This window comes from Pan paniscus, chromosome 7 (genome assembly GCF_029289425.2).
Source record: "Pan paniscus chromosome 7, NHGRI_mPanPan1-v2.0_pri, whole genome shotgun sequence".
Taxonomy (NCBI): Eukaryota; Metazoa; Chordata; class Mammalia; order Primates; family Hominidae; genus Pan; species Pan paniscus.
The window spans coordinates 57,695,158-57,715,094 of NC_073256.2; the positions used below are offsets into that span (position 1 = coordinate 57,695,158).

Below are 19,937 nucleotides of genomic sequence, written 5' to 3' on the forward strand. Positions count from 1 at the left end.
GTGCCAGTTTTCAAAGGGAATGCTTCCAGTTTTTGCCCATTCAGTATGATATTGGCTGTGGGTTTGTCATAGATAGCTCTTATTATTTTGAAATACGTCCCATCAATACCTAATTTATTGAGAGTTTTTTAGCATGAAGGGTTGTTGAATTTTGTCAAAGGCTTTTTCTGCATCTATTGAGATAATGATGTGGTTTTTGTCTTTGGCTCTGTTTATATGCTGGATTACATTTATTGATTTGCGTATATTGAACCAGCCTTGCATCCCAGGGATGAAGCCCACTTGATCATGGTGGATAAGCTTTTTGATGTGCTGCTGGATTTGGTTTGCCAGTATTTTATTGAGGATTTTTGCATCAATGTTCATCAAGGATATTGGTCTAAAATTCTCTTTTTTGGTTGTGTCTCTGCCCGGCTTTGGTATCAGAATGATGCTGGCCTCATAAAATGAGTTAGGGAGGATTCCCTCTTTTTCTGTTGATTGGAATAGTTTCAGAAGGAATGGTACCAGTTCCTCCTTGTACCTCTGGTAGAATTTGGCTGTGAATCCATCTGGTCCTGGACTCTTTTTGGTTGGTAAACTATTGATTATTGCCACAATTTCAGCTCCTGTTATTGGTCTATTCAGAGATTCAACTTCTTCCTGGTTTAGTCTTGGGAGAGTGTATGTGTCGAGGAATGTATCCATTTCTTCTAGATTTTCTAGTTTATTTGCGTAGAGGTGTTTGTAGTATTCTCTGATGGTAGTTTGTATTTCTGTGGGATCGGTGGTGATATCCCCTTTATCATTTTTTATTGTGTCTATTTGATTCTTCTCTCTTTTTTTCTTTATTAGTCTTGCTAGTGGTCTATCAATTTTGTTGATCCTTTCAAAAAACCAGCTCCTGGATTCATTGATTTTTTGAAGGGTTTTTTGTGTCTCTATTTCCTTCAGTTCTGCTCTGATTTTAGTTATTTCTTGCCTTCTGCTAGCTTTTGGATGTGTTTGCTCTTGCTTTTCTAGTTCTTTTAATTGTGATGTCAGGGTGTCAATTTTGGATCTTTCCTGCTTTCTCTTGTGGGCATTTAGTGCTATAAATTTCCCTCTACACACTGCTTTGAATGCGTCCCAGAGATTCTGGTATGTTGTGTCTTTGTTCTTGTTGGTTTCAAAGAACATCTTTATTTCTGCCTTCATTTCGTTATGTACCCAGTAGTCATTCAGGAGCAGGTTGTTCAGTTTCCATGTAGTTGAGCGGCTTTGAGTGAGATTCTTAATCCTGAGTTCTAGTTTGATTGCACTGTGGTCTGAGAGATAGTTTGTTATAATTTCTGTTCTTTTACATTTGCTGAGGAGAGCTTTACTTCCAACTATGTGGTCAATTTTGGAATAGGTGTGGTGTGGTGCTGAAAAAAATGTATACTCTGTTGATTTGGGGTGGAGAGTTCTGTAGATGTCTATTAGGTCTGCTTGGTGCAGAGCTGAGTTCAATTCCTGGGTATCCTTGTTGACTTTCTGTCTCGTTGATCTGTCTAATGTTGACAGTGGGGTGTTAAAGTCTCCCATTATTAATGTGTGGGAGTCTAAGTCTCTTTGTACGTCACTCAGGACTTGCTTTATGAATCTGGGTGCTCCTGTATTGGGTGCATATATATTTAGGATAGTTAGCTCCTCTTGTTGAATTGATCCCTTTACCATTATGTAATGGCCTTCTTTGTCTCTTTTGATCTTTGTTGGTTTAAAGTCTGTTTTATCAGAGACTAGGATTGCAACCCCTGCCTTTTTTTGTTTTCCATTTGCTTGGTAGATCTTCCTCCATCCTTTTATTTTGAGCCTATGTGTGTCTGTGCATGTGAGATGGGTTTCCTGAATACAGCACACTGATGGGTCTTGACTCTTTATCCAACTTGCCAGTCTGTGTCTTTTAATTGGAGAATTTAGTCCATTTACATTTAAAGTTAATATTGTTATGTGTGAATTTGATCCTGTCATTATGATGTTAGCTGGTGATTTTGTTCGTTAGTTGATGCAGTTTCTTCCTAGTCTCGATGGTCTTTACATTTTGGCATGATTTTGCAGCAGCTGGTACCGGTTGTTTCTTTCCATGTTTAGCGCTTCCTTCAGGAGCTCTTTTAGGGCAGGCCTGGTGGTGACAAAATCTCTCAGCATTTGCTTGTCTGTAAAGAATTTTATTTCTCCTTCACTTATGAAGCTTAGTTTGGCTGGATATGAAATTCTGGGTTGAAAATTCTTTTCTTTAAGAATGTTGAATATTGGCCCCCACTCTCTTCTGGCTTGTAGGGTTTCTGCCGAGAGATCCGCTGTTAGTCTGATGGGCTTCCCTTTGAGTGTAACCCGACCTTTCTCTCTGGCTGCCCTTAACATTTTTCCCTTCATTTCAACTTTGGTGAATCTGACAATTATGTGTCTTGGAGTTGCTCTTCTCGAGGAGTATCTTTGTGGCATTCTCTGTATTTCCTGAATCTGAACGTTGGCCTGCCTTGCTAGATTGGGGAAGTTCTCCTGGATAATATCCTGCAGAGTGTTTTCCAACTTGGTTCCATTCTCCGCATCACTTTCAGGTACACCAATCAGACGTAGATTTGGTCTTTTCACATAGTCCTATATTTCTTGGAGGCTTTGCTCATTTCTTTTTATTCTTTTTTCTCTAAACTTCCCTTCTCGCTTCATTTCATTCGTTTCATCTTCCATTGCTGATACCCTTTCTTCCAGTTGATCGCATCGGCTCCTGAGGCTTCTGCATTCTTCACGTAGTTCTTGAGCCTTGGTTTTCAGTTCCATCAGCTCCTTTAAGCACTTCTCTGTGTTGGTTATTCTAGTTATACATTCTTCTAAATTTTTTTCAAAGTTTTCAACTTCTTTGCCTTTGGTTTGAATGTCCTCCCGTAGCTCAGAGTAATTTGATCGTCTGAAGCCTTCCTCTCTCAGCTCGTCAAAATCATTCTTCATCCAGCTTTGTTCCGTTGCTGGTGAGGAACTGCGTTCCTTTGGAGGAGGAGAGGCGCTCTGCATTTTAGAGTTTCCAGTTTTTCTGTTCTGTTTTTTCCCCATCTTTGTGGTTTTATCTGCTTTTGGTCTTTGATGATGGTGATGTACAGATGGGTTTTCGGTGTGGATGTCCTTTCTGTTTGTTAGTTTTCCTTCTAACAGACAGGACCCTCAGCTGCAGGTCTGTTGGAATACCCTGCCGTGTGAGGTGTCAGTGTGCCCCTGCTGGGGGGTGCCTGCCAGTTAGGCTGCTCGGGGGTCAGGGGTCAGGGACCCACTTGAGGAGGCAGTCTGCCCGTTCTCAGATCTCCAGCTGCGTGCTGGGAGAACCACTGCTCTCTTCAAAGCTGTCAGACAGGGACGTTTAAGTCTGCAGAGGTTACTGCTGTCTTTTTGTTTGTCTGTGCCCTGCCCCCAGAGGTGGAGCCTACAGAGGCTGGCAGGCCTCCTTGAGCTGTGGTGGGCTCCACCCAGTTGGAGCTCCCGGCTGCTTTGTTTACCTAATCAAGCCTGGGCAATGGCGGGCGCCCCTCCCCCAGCCTCGCTGCCGCCTTGCAGTTTGATCTCAGACTGCTGTGCTAGCAATCAGCGAGACTCCGTGGGCGTAGGACCCTCCGAGCCAGGTGTGGGATATAGTCTCGTGGTGCACCGTTTTTTAAGCCGGTCTGAAAAGCGCAATATTCGGGTGGGAGTGACCCGATTTTCCAGGTGCGTCCGTCACCCCTTTCTTTGACTCGGAAAGGGAACTCCCTGACCCCTTGCGCTTCCCAGGTGAGGCAATGCCTCTCCCTGCTTCGGCTCACGCACGGTGCGCGCACCCACTGGCCTGCGCCCACTGTCTGGCACTCCCTAGTGAGATGAACCCGGTACCTCAGATGGAAATGCAGAAATCACCCGTCTTCTCCGTCGCTCACGCTGGGAGCTGTAGACCGGAGCTGTTCCTATTCGGCCATCTTGGCTCCTCCTCGTCTTTGCAATTTTTTTGATTCATGGGTTATTTAGAAGTGTGTTTTTAAATTTTCAAATTTTTGAGGATTTCCTAGGTTTTGTCTCTTGTTGATTCTAATTTAATTCAATTGAAGCAAAAAGTGTACTTTTGTGACTTCAGTTTTATTTTCTGAGACTTTTTTGTGGCCTAGAATATGGTCAATCATGAAGAATATTAATTATGCACTTGAAAAGAATATGAATTCTGCAGTTGTTGGGTTAGTAGTCAGTTAGCTTGTGTTGGCTAATAGTTTCATTTATCATGCCTATAATCCCGGCATTTTGGGAGACTGAGGCAGGAGGATGTCTTTTTTTTTTTTTTTTGAGACAGAGTCTTGCTCTGTTGCCCAGGCTGGAGTGCAGTGGTGTGATCTCGGCTCACTGCAAGCTCCACCTCCCGGGTTCACACCATTCTCCTGCCTCAGCCTCCCAAGTAGCTGGGACTACAGGCGCCCGCCACCACGCCCAGCTAATTTTTTGTATTTTTAGTAGAGAGGGGGTTTCACCGTGTTAGCCAGGATGGTCTCGATCTCCTGACCTCGTGATCTGCCCGCCTCGGCCTCCTAAAGTGCTGGGATTACAGGCATGAGCCACTGTGCCTGGCCAGGAGGATCTCTTGAGGCCAGGAGTTTGAGACCAGCCTGGGCAACATAGTGAGATCTCATCTCTCCAAAAAATAAAAAATAAAAAAATAGCCAGCCATGGTGGCACATGCCTGTAGTCCCAGCTACCTGGGAGGCTGAGATGGGAGTATCACTTGAGTCCAGAAGTTAGAGCCTGCAGTGAGCTGAGATTGTGCCACAGCACTCCGGTCTGGTTGACAGAATGAGACTGTCAGTAGTTTCATTCAAAGATTTTTTTGTGCTTGTTGATTTTTTTGTCTAGTTGTTCTCTCCATTATTGTGAGTGGAGTACTTAAGTTTCCAAATATGATTATTGAATTGTCTATTTCTCCTTTCAGTTCTGTCAGTTGTTCTTTCATGTATTTTGAGGCTTGGTATTTAATGTGTGTGCACTTACAATTTTTATGTCTTTGGGATGCAGTGATGATTTTACTGTTGTGAAACGTCCTTCTTTCTTTCTGATAATATTTCTTGTCTTTAAGCCTATATTGTCTGATATTAGTATAACTTCTTTTTATGGTTACTATTTACAATATATATATTTCCATTATTTTATTTTCAACCTATTTGTGTATTGAATCTAAGGTGTTTCCCTTGTAGACATCATGTAATTGGAGGGTTTTTGTTTTTTATTTTTTGAGATGGAGTTTCGCTCTTGTCGCTCAGGCTGGAGTGTAGTGGCACGATCTCGGCTCACCTCAATCTCCGTCTCCCGGGTTCAAACGATTTTCCTGCCTCAGCATCCTGAGTAGTTGGGATTACAGGCATGCACCACCACGCCTGGCTAATTTTGTATTTTTAGTAGAGACAGAGTTTCTGCATGTTGGTCAGGCTGATCTCGAACTCCCGACCTCAGGTGATCCGCCCGCCTTGGCCTCCCAAAGTGCTGGGATTACAGGCATGCGCCACTGCGCCTGGCCCAATCGGAGGTTATTTTTGAGATAGATAGATTGTACCAATCTATTTCTGCTTTTTGGTTTGAATTTCTAGATCATTTGCATCAAATATAGGTATTTATATGGTTGAATTTATACTCAATATTTTGCTATTTTTACTACTTATTTTCTTTGTGGTGATCCAGGTATTATATCTTAACTATCATGATTTACTTTAGATTAATACTTATTTCTGGTAAAATATAGAAACTTTGCTCCAATATAATGGAATTCTTTCTTCTCTGTACTGTTCTTGTCACATTATTACATCCATATTTTTTAAACCCAACTATATATCATCATAATTATTGCTTTTTCACAATGCTATATCTTTTAAAGACATTGAAAAGAGAAATTAGAGAAACTATTAAAGTCTTTTTATGTTAACTCACACATTTACCATTTCTGCTTTTTGAGTTACCATCTGGTGTTATTTCCTATTAGCCTAAATAAATTTCTTCAGTATTTCTTGTAAGACAGGACTTTATTTCACCATTTTAAAAGCAGATTTTGCTGGATATAAAATTGTTAGTTGATAGTTTTTTTTTTCTTTCAGCACTTTTTATGTCTTCACTGCCTTCTGGCCTACATTATTTCAAATGAACAATCTGCCACTAATTGTATTAATGCAGCTTCCTTGTATGTGATGAGTTTTTTTCTTGATATTTTCAAGATTTTCTCTTTATGTTTGACTTTCAACATATTAAATATGATGTATCTTGGTGTGTATCTTCTTGTATTTTTTTCTTCTTGAGGTTGGCTGGAATTTTAGATGTGTAGACTACTGTTTTCCCTCAAATTTTGAATGGTTTTGGCCATTATTTGTTCAAATACTTTTTTTCGGACCATGCTATTCTTGGGATGTTTGTTCTCCCAAACCTCATGTTGAAATTTGACCTCAGTGTTGGAAGTGGGGCCTCATGGGAGGTGTTTGGGTCATGATGTCCCTCATGAATGGCTTGGTGCCATCCTTATGGTAATTAGTGAATTCTTGATCTGTTAGTTGAGACCTGGCGCCTCTCCCTCTCTCTTTCTTCCTCTCTCACCATGTGATCTGCTCCCCTTTACCTTCCACCATGGATGGAAGCTTCTTGAGACTCACATCAGAAGCAGATATTGTTGTCATGTGCAGAGATGTAATATCTATATGATTTCTTCAACTATAATCAACATCAGTGATGTCTGTGAGTTTCCCAGTGGATTAGGCTATGTTTGTGACTGGGGACTGTGGTGAGGCTTTACTGGGGATGGGGAAACCAGGCAAGCCAGTCTACAGCGGTGGCAGTGGCAGGTCAGGTGGATGGGGCCTTGGGCCCTGGGCAGTGTGTGACACCAGCAGTGGCAGTAGCAGTAGTGGGCCAGTCCTCAGGCTGTCTGGTGGTGCATGTGAACACCATTACGGGTGGCAGTAGGCTGGGTCAGCCAGTTCCCAGGCTCCTGGCTGGTGCATGTGGGTGGGCACTGGTCGGGGTTGTGGCAGACTAGGCGGGCCATTTTCCAGGCTCCTGGGAGGCATGCATGGGCACTGGTGCTGATAGCAGGTGGGGCTGGCCAGATATCAGATCCCCGGATAGTGCATGTAGGCACAGTGGTGTTGGGTAGCCTGAGCTTGCCCTCAGGCTCAAGGACTGCGTTTGGGTGGGCCGGTCCTCAGACTTACTGAAGGCCCATGCAACTGTGCTGTGTCCCTGCTGCTGGGAGCGTGTGAGGTTGCTGTCAGTGCTGGCAGCCCCAGGCAGGTAGCTCTCAGGCTCTGGGGAGTGCATGCTTCATCTCCCTTTGTCCAGGTGGCAGCCTTCCCGATGTGCTACATCGCCCCTTCTCTGGGGTGTAGGACATTGTGTGGGCTAGAGTGCTGGGGACCCAGCTGCCCCACTTGTTCCAGCTGGCGTTGCGCTGCTGCAGCCCTCTGGGTGGACATGGGGGGATGTCAGCAGGGCTCCAGGGCTGAGGAAATGGGGCTGTTGGGTCCCAGGTCAGGATGTAATCTGTTGCGGCTGGGCTTTCAACATGGTACTGTGCTGCCTCTGCTTGGGTATCGAAGGGTGAGTGGGACTCAGTGTGAATTCCCAGTCTGAAAGAATTCAGTCACCAGGAGTGCAGGTAGGCAGGGCCCGTGAAGGCTCAGGGGCTCTCCTGTGGCTTGTATTGCAGAGCATTCGTGGTGGGACCCTGGACCGTGGAAGATCTCTTGCTTGTTTCTTCCCTACAATGGGGACTTCCTCCTGGCTCTCAGCCAATCCTGGCCAGGCCAGCTGCTTATTTGCTTGTCTTTCCTTCTAGGCCTCAGAGGTTCCCTGTCACTTCCCTGCTGAATTCTAGTTTTCTCTCCTAGATTCTCTGTTTGACGTGTGCTTATCTGCTCACTGTTTTGGTACCTCTTTGTTGAGGAGGCAAACACAAATTTACCATTATTGTTTAGTAAATTATCTCATGGCCTCCAATAATCAACTCCTCTACACTCTTTAAAGATCTACCTAAACTTCTGTATATAGTCTGCAAATAAAAGGTATTTCATGATAACTCCCATAGTGAAAGTACAGCTAAACGAAGTATTATCTGGGACACTAATAATAATTACTAAGTTTTGGGTTTGAGAAAAATATTCATCCAAGAACTGCTTGCACATCAAATCCACCTTAAAAAAAGATAAAGATGGGGCCTGGTGTGGTGGCTCAAGCCTGTAATCCTAGCACTTTGGGAGGCCGAGGTGGGCGAGTCACCTGAGGTTGGGAGTTCGAGACCAGCCTGACCAGCATGGAGGAACACCGTCTCTTCTAAAAATACAAGATTAGCCAGGCGTGGTGGCGCATGTCTGTAATTCCAGCTCCTCGGGAGGCTGAGGCAGGAGAATCACTTGAACCCCGGAGGCAGAAGTTGTGGTGAGCTGAGATGGCGCCACTGCACTCCAGCCTGAGCAACAAGAGCGAAACTCTGTCGCAAAAAAAAAAAACAAAAACGAAAAACGATAAAGATGCTCAAGCATCTGTGTTCAGTTATCACATTCAGATCAGGCTCACTAAGGAGCTAGTGTCGCCAATGCAAATTTAAAAAGTAGGATGCCCTGCTGTTTCAGGGTTAGGGTTTTCTCTTTGGTCCTTCTGCCTTATATTTGCCATATGCCTGTTATGCTTCTTTTGTTTTCTCGATTTATGTCTGGTTTTTCTTTTTTAAAAATAAACTTCTGAAAATTTGGAATAATTTTAGATATACAGAAAAATTGCTAAAAGACTACAGAGTTCCCATATATACTGTTCACTCAGTTTCCTGTAATGTTAGCTCTTATATAGCCACATGAATACATTATATTTATTAAATACAAGAAATTAGTATTGATACATTACTAGTAAGGAAACTACTTTCTTTGGATTTCTGGATTTCAACTAGTTTGTCTTCTACTGTCCATTTTGTTCTGGGATCCAATCCAGAATACTACCCAGCATGCCCCCTCCCAGGCTCCTTTGCTCTGTTTCTCAGTCTTTCCTTGAATTTCACGACCTTAACAGTTCTGAGGAGGTCAGGTACTTTGTAGAACACCCCTCGATTTGGATTTGTCTGATATTTTCTCATGTTCAGTGAATTTTAGGGAAGATTAACATAGAGATGAGGTGCTCTCCTCATGACATCATATCATGGGGTACATGATATCAAGTTGAGTTATCACCAATAATGTTGACGATCTGGTTTCATTTCTGACCTGGAAACAACCTGCCTCATTCTTCTTTGATCTGTATGGTACCCTGGTTGCTTCTTATTTTCAGAGATCCTGGAATGCTTATCCTTTTTCTGTGTTTTGATATTTGTGTCCTTTTCATTTCTATATGTTTTAACTAATTTTTTCTCTGTTTCTCTACCTCTTGCTTTTCACGTGTTCCCTTTTGCTCTATAAAATCTCATCACTGAGGTTCACTGACCTACAGATATTCCAACCTATTGTCATCCATATTCTAACTTGAAAATAGTAGAGATAAAGTCAAAGACAATATTAAATTTTGTTCAATAATCTTCTGTTTAAAATATAGGGAACAGGCAATACATCTTAGAAGGGTTTTTAAGAAAATGGTTAAATAATTTTTATGGTGGACAGAGTAAGCTTCACTGATGTAGAATATCCTCTTATCCCAATGATGCCACCTAAATAGGTATTTTAGTGTAGCACGTGACCTATTCATTCATAAGAGGTTACAGATTAGTTACAGGTAGATTTTTAATCCTATGTAAATCCTTAGACTGGGTTTATTTGTGTGGAAATAGTAAAAACCATTATAAAATAAGTAAATATTAAATTTTTTGATGTGTTGTTGCACATTTTAAATCACATGTAGTCTGAGAAATGTAATGAAGATGTTTTAAGCATTGTTTGGACAGATTAATTGATATAAAACTGTTGTTTTGCTTCTTGTATTAAATTTGTCTTCACTCTCAGTTGTTTTGAATTCTCTAGGAACAAATATCCTATATTATTCCAATAGATGAGAAACTGTACACTGTGCACCTTAAACAAAGGTAAATTTTTATTCTTTAGTTTTGGATTTTATTTTATTTCTATGAAGCTGTTTACTTGCAATAGAAAATGGAGTATGAGAAAAATACATGGAATTATTAACTTTTTTAATTGTCTTAAGTGAAGAGATGCTGTCCTGTGACTTAATTAAATTTTGGTTTTAATGTCTCAAGTATTCTTTGGTAAATGGGAGTTAGGACAAAAAACAGGGACTTATCTCCTGAAGACTGATTTATGATATTAAGTTGGCAGGACCAGCAGGACCTATAACATCAGGGCAGATGTCACAAAAATAAGTAAATCTGTAGCTGGTTTATATCAGTTAGGGTTTTATCAGAGAAGTGGGATGACCATGAGTAATATGGGACAGGGATTTAATACAGACCTTATAGTGTTGCAGAGCTGGCGAATAGTTTATGGAAAATAGTCCTAGCTATATGCCGCTCTTCGGAGAATTATTAAATAATTGAAATAATTTTCTATAGGGTTTAATTCTCTGATGCAAACCCAGTTGGGAAAGGCTGGCTTGGAAGTAATTTGTGACATTCAAGAGGACAGCTTCAGCTAAACTAGTAAAACTAGACTACATGGCATTGGAGAGAGGTGGATTTTGAGAAACTAGAGGTAGCAATTATAGACTTTTTCAAAAACATCCCTCAGAGAAAAAAGAGGCTTACATGAATATTTTTGAAGAAAGAGAAAACAAAGTATTTTGATTGATGGAAAATTTCTTAAGGAGAAGAAAAGAGAGATGAAAGATGTAAACAAGCTGGGCGCGGTGGCTCTTGTCTGTAATCCCAGCACTTAGGTATGCTGAGGCAGGTGGATCAAACTCCTGAGGTCAGGAGTTTGAGACCAGCCTGCCCAACATGGTGAAACCCTGTCTCTACTAAAAAATACAAAAATTAGCCAGGCATGGTGGCGTGCGCCTGTAATCCCAGCGACTCGGGAGGCTGAGGCAAGAGAATCGCTTGAACCTGGGAGGCAGAAGTTGCAGTGAGCCGAGATGGTGCCACTGCACGCCAGCCTGGGTGACAGAGTGAGACACTGTCTCAAAAAAAAAAAAAAGGTGTAAACAAGTGGTTTATTGTGTGTAAGATACTAAATAATTTTCCCAAAGAAAAGGTTAACTTACTCTTTTAGGCAGAAGAGAAAAAGAATATGGTGGATGATAACGCAAAGATCTTTGTGAAGAGTATGAAGGAAAGTTAGAGAGCTCACATTGCATTTGAACATCTTACTAAGACTATAAGCAGTGTTGAGAAATTGAGAGACCAGAGCTTGGGAGAGGGATAGGGCATGTGTATATCGTTTTGAGAAATTAACTGCTTAATGATTATGATAGCCTAACGACCATTAGGAAGCTACAGCAAATAGTTTATATGAAAAATAATGAGAAGCAGAACTATGACTACATAGAGATAGGGAGTTTCCTTTTTTTGTGTGTGTGTTTTTTTAGTTCTTTTTTTATTATACTTTAAGTTCTAGAGTACATGTGCACAGCGTGCAGGTTTGTTACATAGGTATACATGTGCCATGTTGGTTTGCTGCACCCATCAACTTGTCATTTACATTAGGTATTTCTCCTAAAGCTATCCCTCCCCCAGTCCCCCACCCCCCAACAGGCCCTGGTGTGTGACGTCCCCTGCCCTGTGTCCATGTGTTCTCATTGTTCAACTCCGACCTATGAGTGTGAACATGCGGTGTTTGGTTTTCTGTCCTTGTGACAGTTTGCTTAGAATGATGGTTTCCAGCTTCATCCATGTCCCTGCAAAGGACATAAACTCATCCTTTTTTATGGCTGCATAGTATTCCATGGTGTATATATGCCATATTTTCTTTATCCATTCTAGCATTGATGGACTTTTGGGTTGGTTCCAAGTCTTTACTATTGTGAATAGTGCCACAATAAACATATGTGTGCATGTGTCTTTATAGTAGCATGATTTATAATCCTTTGGGTATATACCAAGTAATGGGATCGCTGGGTCAAATGGTATTTCTAGTTCTAGATCCTTGAGGAATCACCACACTGTCTTCCACAATGGTTGAACTAATTTACACACCCACCAACAGTGTAAAAGGGTTGCTATTTCTCCATATCCTCTCCAGCGTCTGTTGTTTCCTGACCGTTTAAAGATTGCCGTTCTAAGTGGCGTGAGATGGTATCTCATTGTGGTTTTGATATGCATTTCTCTGATGACCAGTGATGATGAGCATTTTTTCATATGTCTGTTGGCTGCATAAATGTCTTCTTTTGAGAATTGTCTGTTCATATCCTTTGGCCACTTTTTCATGGGGTTGTTTGCTTTTTTTCTTTTAAATTTGTTTAAGTTATTTGTAGATTCTGGATATTAGCCCTTTGTCAGATGGGTAGATTGCAAAGATTTTCTCCCATTCTGTAGGTTGCCTGTTCACTCTGATGATAGTTTCTTTTGGTGTGCAGAAGCTCTTTAGTTTAGTTAGATTCCATCTGTCTATTTTGGCTTTTGTTGCCATTGCTTTTGGTGTTGTAGTTGTGAAGTCTTTGCCTATGCCTATGTTCTGAATGGTATTGCCTAGGTTTTCTTCTAGGGTTTTTATGGTGTTAGGTCTTACATTTAAGTCTTTAATCCATCCTGAGTTAATTTTTTGTATGGTGTAAGGAAGGGATCGAGTTTCAACTTTCTATATATGGCTAGCCAGCTTTCCCAGCACCATTTATTAAATAGGGAATCCTTTCCCCATTTCTTGTTTTTGTCAGGTTTGTCAAAGATCAGATGGTTGTAGATGTGTGGTGGTATTTCTGAGGCCTCTGTTCTGTTCCATTGGTCTATATCTCTGTTTTGGTACCAGTACCATGCTATTTTGGTTACTGTAGCCTTGTAGTATAGTTTGAAGTCAGGTAGTGTGATGCCTCCAGCTTTGTTCTTTTTGCTTAGGATTGTCTTGGCAATGCGGGCTCTTTTTTGGTTCCATATGAACTTTAAAGTAGTTTTTTCCAATTCTGTGAAGAAAGTCATTGTAGCTTGATAGGGATGGCATTGAATCTATAAATTACCTTGGGCAGTATGGCCATTTTCACGATATTGATTCTTCCTATCTATGAGCATGGAATGTTCTTCCATTTGTTTGTATCCTCTTTTATTTCATTGAGCAGTGATTTGTAGTTCTCCTTGAAGAGGTCCTTCACATCCCTTGTAAGTTGGATTCCTAGGTATTTTATTCTCTTCGTAGTAGTTGTGAATGGGAGTTCACTCATGATTTGGCTCTCTGTTTGTCTATCATTGGTATATAGGAATGCTTGTGATTTTTGCACATTGATTTTGTATCCTGAGACTTTGCTGAAGTTACTTATCAGCTTAAGGAGATTTTGGGCTGAGATGATGGGGTTTTCTAAATATACAATCACGTCATCTGCAAACAGGGACAATTTGACTTCCTCATTTCCTAATTGAATATCCTTTATTTCTTTTTCTTGCCTGATTTCCCTGGCCAGAACTTCCAACAGTATGTTGAATAGGAGTGGTGAGAGAGGGCATCCTTGTCTTGTGTGGGTTTTCAAAGGGAATGCTTCCCGTTTTTGCCCATTCACTATATTGGCTGTGGGTTTGTCATAAATAGCTGTTATTATTTTGAGATACATTCCATCAATACCTGGTTTATTGAGAGTTTTTAGCATGAAGGGCTGTTGAATTTTGTCAAAGGCCTTTTCTGCATCTATTGAGATCATCATGTGGTTTTTATCATTGGTTCTGTTTATGTGATGGATTACATTTATTGATTTGCATATGTCGAACCAGCCTTGCATCCCAGGGATGAAGCTGAGTTGATCGTGGTGAATAAGCTTTTTGATGTGCTGCTGGATTCAGTTTGCCAGTATTTTATTGAGGATTTTCGCATCGATGTTCATCAGGGATATTGGCCTAAAATTCTCTTTTTTGTGTGTGTCTCTACCAGGCTTTGGTATCAGGATGATGCTGGTCTCATAAAATGAGTCAGGGAGGATTCCCTCTTTTTCTATTGATTGAAATAATTTCAGAAGGAATGGTACCAGCTACTCTTTGTACCTCTGGTAGAATTTGGCTGTGAATCTGTCTGGTCCTGGACTTTTTTTGTGGGTAGGCTATTAATTATTGTCTCAATTTCAGAACCTGTTATTGGTCTATTCAGAGATTCAACTTCTTCCTGGTTTAGTCTTGGGAGGGTGCACGTGTCCAGGAATTTATCCATTTCTTCTAGATTTTCTAGTTTATTTGCATAGAATTTATCCATTTCTTCTAGATTTTCTAGTTTATTTGCATAGAGGTGTTTATAGTATTCTCTGATGTTTGTATTTCTGTGGGATTGGTGGTGATATCCCCTTTATCATTTTTTATTGCATCTATTTGATTCTTCTCTCTTTTCTTCTTTATTAGTCTTGCTAGTGGTCTATCAATTTTGTTGATCTTTTCAAAAAACCAGCTCCTGGATTCATTAATTTTTTGAAGGGATTTTGTGTCTCCATATCCATCAGTTCTGCTCTGATCTTAGTTATTTCTTGCCTTCTGCTAGCTTTTGAGTTTGTTTGTTCTTGCTTCTCTAGTTCTTTTAATTGTGATGTTAGGGTGTCAATTTTAGGTCTTTCCTGCTTTCTTTTGTGGGCATTTAGTGCTATAAATTTCCCTCTACACATTGCTTTAAATGTGTTCCAGAGATTCTGGTACATTGTGTCTTTGTTCTCATTGGTTTCAAAGAACATCTTTATTTCTCCCTTCATTTCATTATGAACCCAGTAGTCATTCAGGAGCAGATTGTTCAGTTTTCATGTAGTTGTGTGGTTTTGAGTGAGTTTCTTAATCCTGAGTTCTAATTTGATTGCACTGTGGTCTGAGAGACAGTTTGTTGTGATTTCTGTTCTTTTACATTTGCTGAGGAGTGTTTTACTACCAATGATGTGTTCAATTTTAGAATAAGTATGATGTGGTGCTGAGAAGAATGTATATACTGTTGATTTGGGGTGGAGAGTTCTGTAGATGTCTATTAGGTCCACTTGGTCTGGAGCTGAGTTCAAGTCCTGGATATCCTTGTTAACCTTCTGTCTTGTTGATCTGTCTAATATTGACAGTGGGGTGTTAAAGTCTCCCATTATTATTGTGTGGGAGTCTAAGTCTCTTTGTAGGTCTCTAAGGACTTGCTTTATGAATCTGGGTGCTCCTGTATTGGGTGCATATATATTTAGGATAGTTAGCTCTTCTTGTTGAATTGATCCCTTTACCATTATGTAGTGGCCTTCTTTGTCTCTTTTGATGTTTGTTGGTTTAAAGTCTGTTTTATCAGAGACTAGGATTGCAACCCCTGCTTTTTCTTTTTTTGTTTTCCATTTGCTTGGTAGATCTTCCTCCATCCCTTTATTTTGAGCCTATGTGCATTTTTAAGTGGCACGTGAGATGGATTTCCTGAATACAGCACACCGATGGGTCTTGACTCTTTAAATCCAATTTGCCAGTCTGTGTCTTTTAATTGGGGCATTTAGTCCATTTATATTTATGGTTAATATTGTTACGTGTGAATTTGATCCTGTCATTATGATGTCAGCTGGTTATTTTTCCCATTAATTGATGCAGTTTCTTCATGGCATTGATGGTGTTTACCATTTGGCATGTTTTTGCAGTGGTTGGTACCGGCTGTTCCTTTCCATGTTTAGTGCTTCCTTCAGGAGCTCTTTTAGGGCAGGCCTGGTGGTGACAAAATCTCTCAGCATTTGCTTGTCTGTAAAGTATTTTATTTCTCCTTCACTTATGAAGCTTAATTTGGCTGGATATGAGATTCTGGGTTGAAAATTCTTTTCTTTACGAATGTTGAATATTGGCCCCCACTCTCTTCTGGCTTGTAGGGTTTCTGCCGAGAGATCTGCTGTTAGTCTGATGGTCTTCCCTTTGTTGGTAAGCCAACCTTTCTCTCTGGCTGCCCTTAACATTTTTTCCTTCATTCTAACCTTGGTGAATCTGACAATTATGTGTCTTGGGGTTGCTCTTCCCAAGGAATATCTTTGTGGTGTTCTTTGTATTTTCTGAATTTGAATGTTGGCCTGCCTTGCTAGGTTAGGGAAGTTCTCCTGGATAATATCCTGAAGAGTGTATTCTATCTTGGTTCCATTCTCCCTGTCACTTTCCGGTACACCAATCAAACATATATTTGGTATTTTCACATAGTCCCTATATTTTTTGGAGGCTTTGTTAGTTTCTTTTCACTCTTTTTTTCTTTAATCTTGTCTTCTCACTTTATTTCATTAATTTGATCTTTAATCACTGATATTGTTTCTTCCACTTGATCGAATCGGCTATTGAAGCTTGTGCATGCATCATGAAGCTCTCGTGCCATGGTTTTCAGCTCCATCAGGTCATTAAATTCTTCTCTACACTGTTTATTCTAGTTAGCCATTTGTCTAACCTTTTTTCAAGGTTTTTGGCTTCCTCGTGATGGGTTACAACATGCTCCTTTAGCTTGGAGAAATTTGTTATTACCGACCTTCTGAAGCCTACTTCTGTCAACTCGTCAAACTCATTCTCCGTCCAATTTTGTTCCCTGGCTGGCGAGGAGCTGTTATTCTTTGGAGGAGAAGAGGCACTCTGTTTTTTTGGAATTTTCAGCTTTTCTGCTCTGGTTTCTCCCCATCTTTGTGGTTTTACCTACCTTTAGTCTTTGATGTTGGTGACCCACAGATGGGGTTTTGGTGTGGATGTCCTTTTTGTTTATGTTGATGCTATTCCTTTCTGTTTGTTAGTTCCTTTTAATAGTCAGACCCCTCAGCTGCAGGTCTGTTGTAGTTTGCTGTAGGTCCACTCTAGACCCTGTTTGCCTGGGTATCACCAGTGGAGGCTGCAGAACAGCCAATATTGATGCCTGATCCTTCCTCTGGAAACTTCATCCCAGAGGGGCACCTGCTTGTTTGAGGTGTCTGTCGACCCCTACTGGGAGGTGTTTCCCAGTCAGGCTACATGGGGGTCAGGGACCCACTTGAGGAGGCAGTCTGTCTATTCTTGGAGCTCAAATGCTGTGCTGAGAGAACTGCTGCTCTCTTCAGAGCTGTCAGACTGGATGTTTAAGTCTGCAGAAGCTGTCTGGTGCCTTTTGTTCTACTATGCCCTGCCCCCAGAGGTGGAATCTATAAAGGTAGTAGGCCTCGCTGAGCTGTGGTGGGGTCTGCCCAGTTCGTGCTTCCTGGCCACTTTGTTTACACTGTAGGCTATTCAAGCCTCAGTAATGGCGGATGACCCTTCCCCCCATTAAGCTGCAGTGTTGCAGGGCAATCTCAGACTGCTGCACTAGCAGTGAGAAAGGCTCCATGGGCATGGGACCTGCTGAGGCAGACACAGGAGGGTATCTCCTTGTCTGCTGGTTGCTAAGACTGTGGGAAAAGTGCAGTATTTGGTCAGGAGTGTACTGTTTCTCCAGGTACAGTCTGTCACAGTTTCCCTTGGCTAGGAAAGGTAAATCCCCTGACCCCTTGTGCTTCCCGGGTGAGACGACACCCCGTCCTGGTTCAGCTTTCCCTCCGTGGGCTGTACCCACTGTTCATCCAGTCCCAGTGAGATGAACCAGGTACCTCAGTTGGAAATGCAGAAATCACTGCTCTTTTGTGTTGATCTTGCTAGGAGCTGCAGACCAGAGCTGTTCCTATTCGGCCATCTTGGAAGCAAGCCTCCCTTTTCCTGTTTTTGAGAAATGCTGATGTGGCAGAAAAAAGATGTAGTAACAGATTGACTATAGTGGTGGCAGGGATTTGGTAGCGTAGAGGGAGGATGAGAACAGACCTGAGTCAGGTATTATGGCTCCCTGTTGGAGATGCTGGGTATGAAGTGCTTGTGGGATATCCCACAGGGGGAAATATCCTGATGGCAGTTAATTTAGTTTAGAATGGTGGAGAGAAGTGTGAGTATCCACATTCTTTCATGATGTAAACTCTCTGCAAATTAGGCCTAGAAGAGATATACCTTAACACAATAAAGGTCATATATGACAAAGCCATAGCTAACATCATACTCAGTGGTAAAAAGTTGAAAGTTTTTCATCTAATATCAGGAACAAGATTAGGATGCCTATTTTCCTTCACCTCTTCTATTCAACATAGTATTGGAAGTCCTAGCCAGAGCAATTAGGCAAGAACAATGAATAAAAGGCATCCTAATGGGAAAGAGAAATGTTAAATTGTTCTTGTTGCAGGTGACATGATCTTATATGTAGATTACTTATACAAGACCCTAAAGACTCCACCAAAATTTGTTAGAACCAATAGACAAGTTCAGTGAAGTTGTGGGATATAAAATCAACATACAAAAATCATAGCATTTCTATACATTAATAAGAAATTTTCCAAAAATGAAATCAAGAAAACAACCCCATGTACAATAGCTACAAAAAATAAAATACTTAGGAGTAAGTTAACCAAGGAGGTGAAAGATCTGTATACTGAGAGCTAGAAAACATGATGAAAGGAATTGAGGAAGACACAAATAAATGGAAAGAACATGGATTGGAAGAGTTAATATTGTTAAAATGTCCATACTGTCCAAAATGATACACAAATTCAATGCAATCCCTACCAAAATTCCAATGACATTTTTCACAGAAATAGTAAAATTCCTATGGAACCCCAAAAGGCCCTGAATAGCCAAGGCACTACTGAACAAAAAGAACAAAGCTGGAGGCATCACACTACCTGAATTCAAATATATTGCAAAGCTATAATACTAAAAGCAACCTTTTTATATAAGTAGTAAATTAAACCACAGAAATGAACAAGATAAATCTATACAGGTGGGGGTGAATGTTAAAAGTAAGAAAGAGAAACAGCCTAGAATTGAATGCCATGGAAACATTTAAGGGATGAAGGAAGGATCCAAATAAAGGGACTTAGAAACGTAGAAAGACAGGAGAACCAGGAGGAAGTGGTATCTATCATTATCGCTGAAGAAGAGATGGTTTCAAGAAGGGGAATGTGGTCCACAGTATGAAGTACTTGAGAGTATTTTATTTATTTATTTTTTTGTTTAATGTATTTTAAAATTATTTTTATTATTTATTTATTTTTGAGACAGGGTCTGTCTCTGTCACCCAGGTTGGAAAGCAGTGGTGGCATCTCAGCTCACTGCAGCCTTGAACTCCTGGCTCAAGTGATCCTGTTGCCTCAGCCTCCCAAGTAGCTGGGACCACATGAGCAAACCACCACACCTGGCTAATTTTGGTATTTTTGGTAGAGATGAGGTTTCGCCTTGTTACCCAGGCTGGTCTCGAACTCCTGAGCCCAAAGCAATCCCTCCACCTCGGCCTCCCTAAGTTTTGGGATTACAGGAGTGAGCCACCCCGCCTGGCTGCTTCAGAGTATTTTTACTTGATGTAATACTGTCTTTTGGATTGGACACTCAGGAGGTCATTAGTAATTTTTGTGAGATCAGTTTGAGTGGAGGCTTTCCAACAGAAGCTAGTGTGAGTGGCCTAATTAAGTGACGGTGGGTTGAAGAGTGAACATGAAGTGAGGAAGCATAACTAAAATAGCATCATGAGTACAGGGATTAATACCAAAGTTGAACTTAGACTGGACGTTTCAGTACATATGCTCAGATGAATATGACCTTTATGCAATACTCTTCCACTTCATTATCAAAGTAATATATGTGCATAGTAATAAAGCTTTAGAAAGAATGTGAGAACAGAAAACTCTTACAATCCAACATCCAGTTTATGTCTATTAATTTTTTTTTTTTTTTGAGACGGAATCTTGCTCTGTCACCCAGGCTGGAGTGCAGTGGTGTGATCTCGGCTCACTGCAACCTCTGCCTCTTGGGTTCAAGCAATTCTCCCGCCTCAGCCTCCTGAGAAGCTAGGATTATAGGCACCTGCCACCACACCCGACTAATTTTTGTATTTTTAGTAGAGATG

At 41.0% G+C, this 19,937-nt stretch overlaps 1 protein-coding gene across 7 annotated transcripts in view; it reads left to right on the top strand.

Moving 5' to 3' along the window:
* The window catches only part of ADAM32 (ADAM metallopeptidase domain 32), a 185,350-nt gene that overhangs the window by 27,087 nt on the left and 138,326 nt on the right, over nt 1-19,937 (top strand). For all 7 annotated transcript variants that reach the window (XM_003830707.6, XM_055116494.2, XM_055116495.3 and 4 more), the window contains one exon: nt 9,978-10,039. In XM_003830707.6, the coding sequence (XP_003830755.3) occupies nt 9,978-10,039 (62 nt within the window). The remainder of the gene's footprint in view (nt 1-9,977; nt 10,040-19,937) is intronic.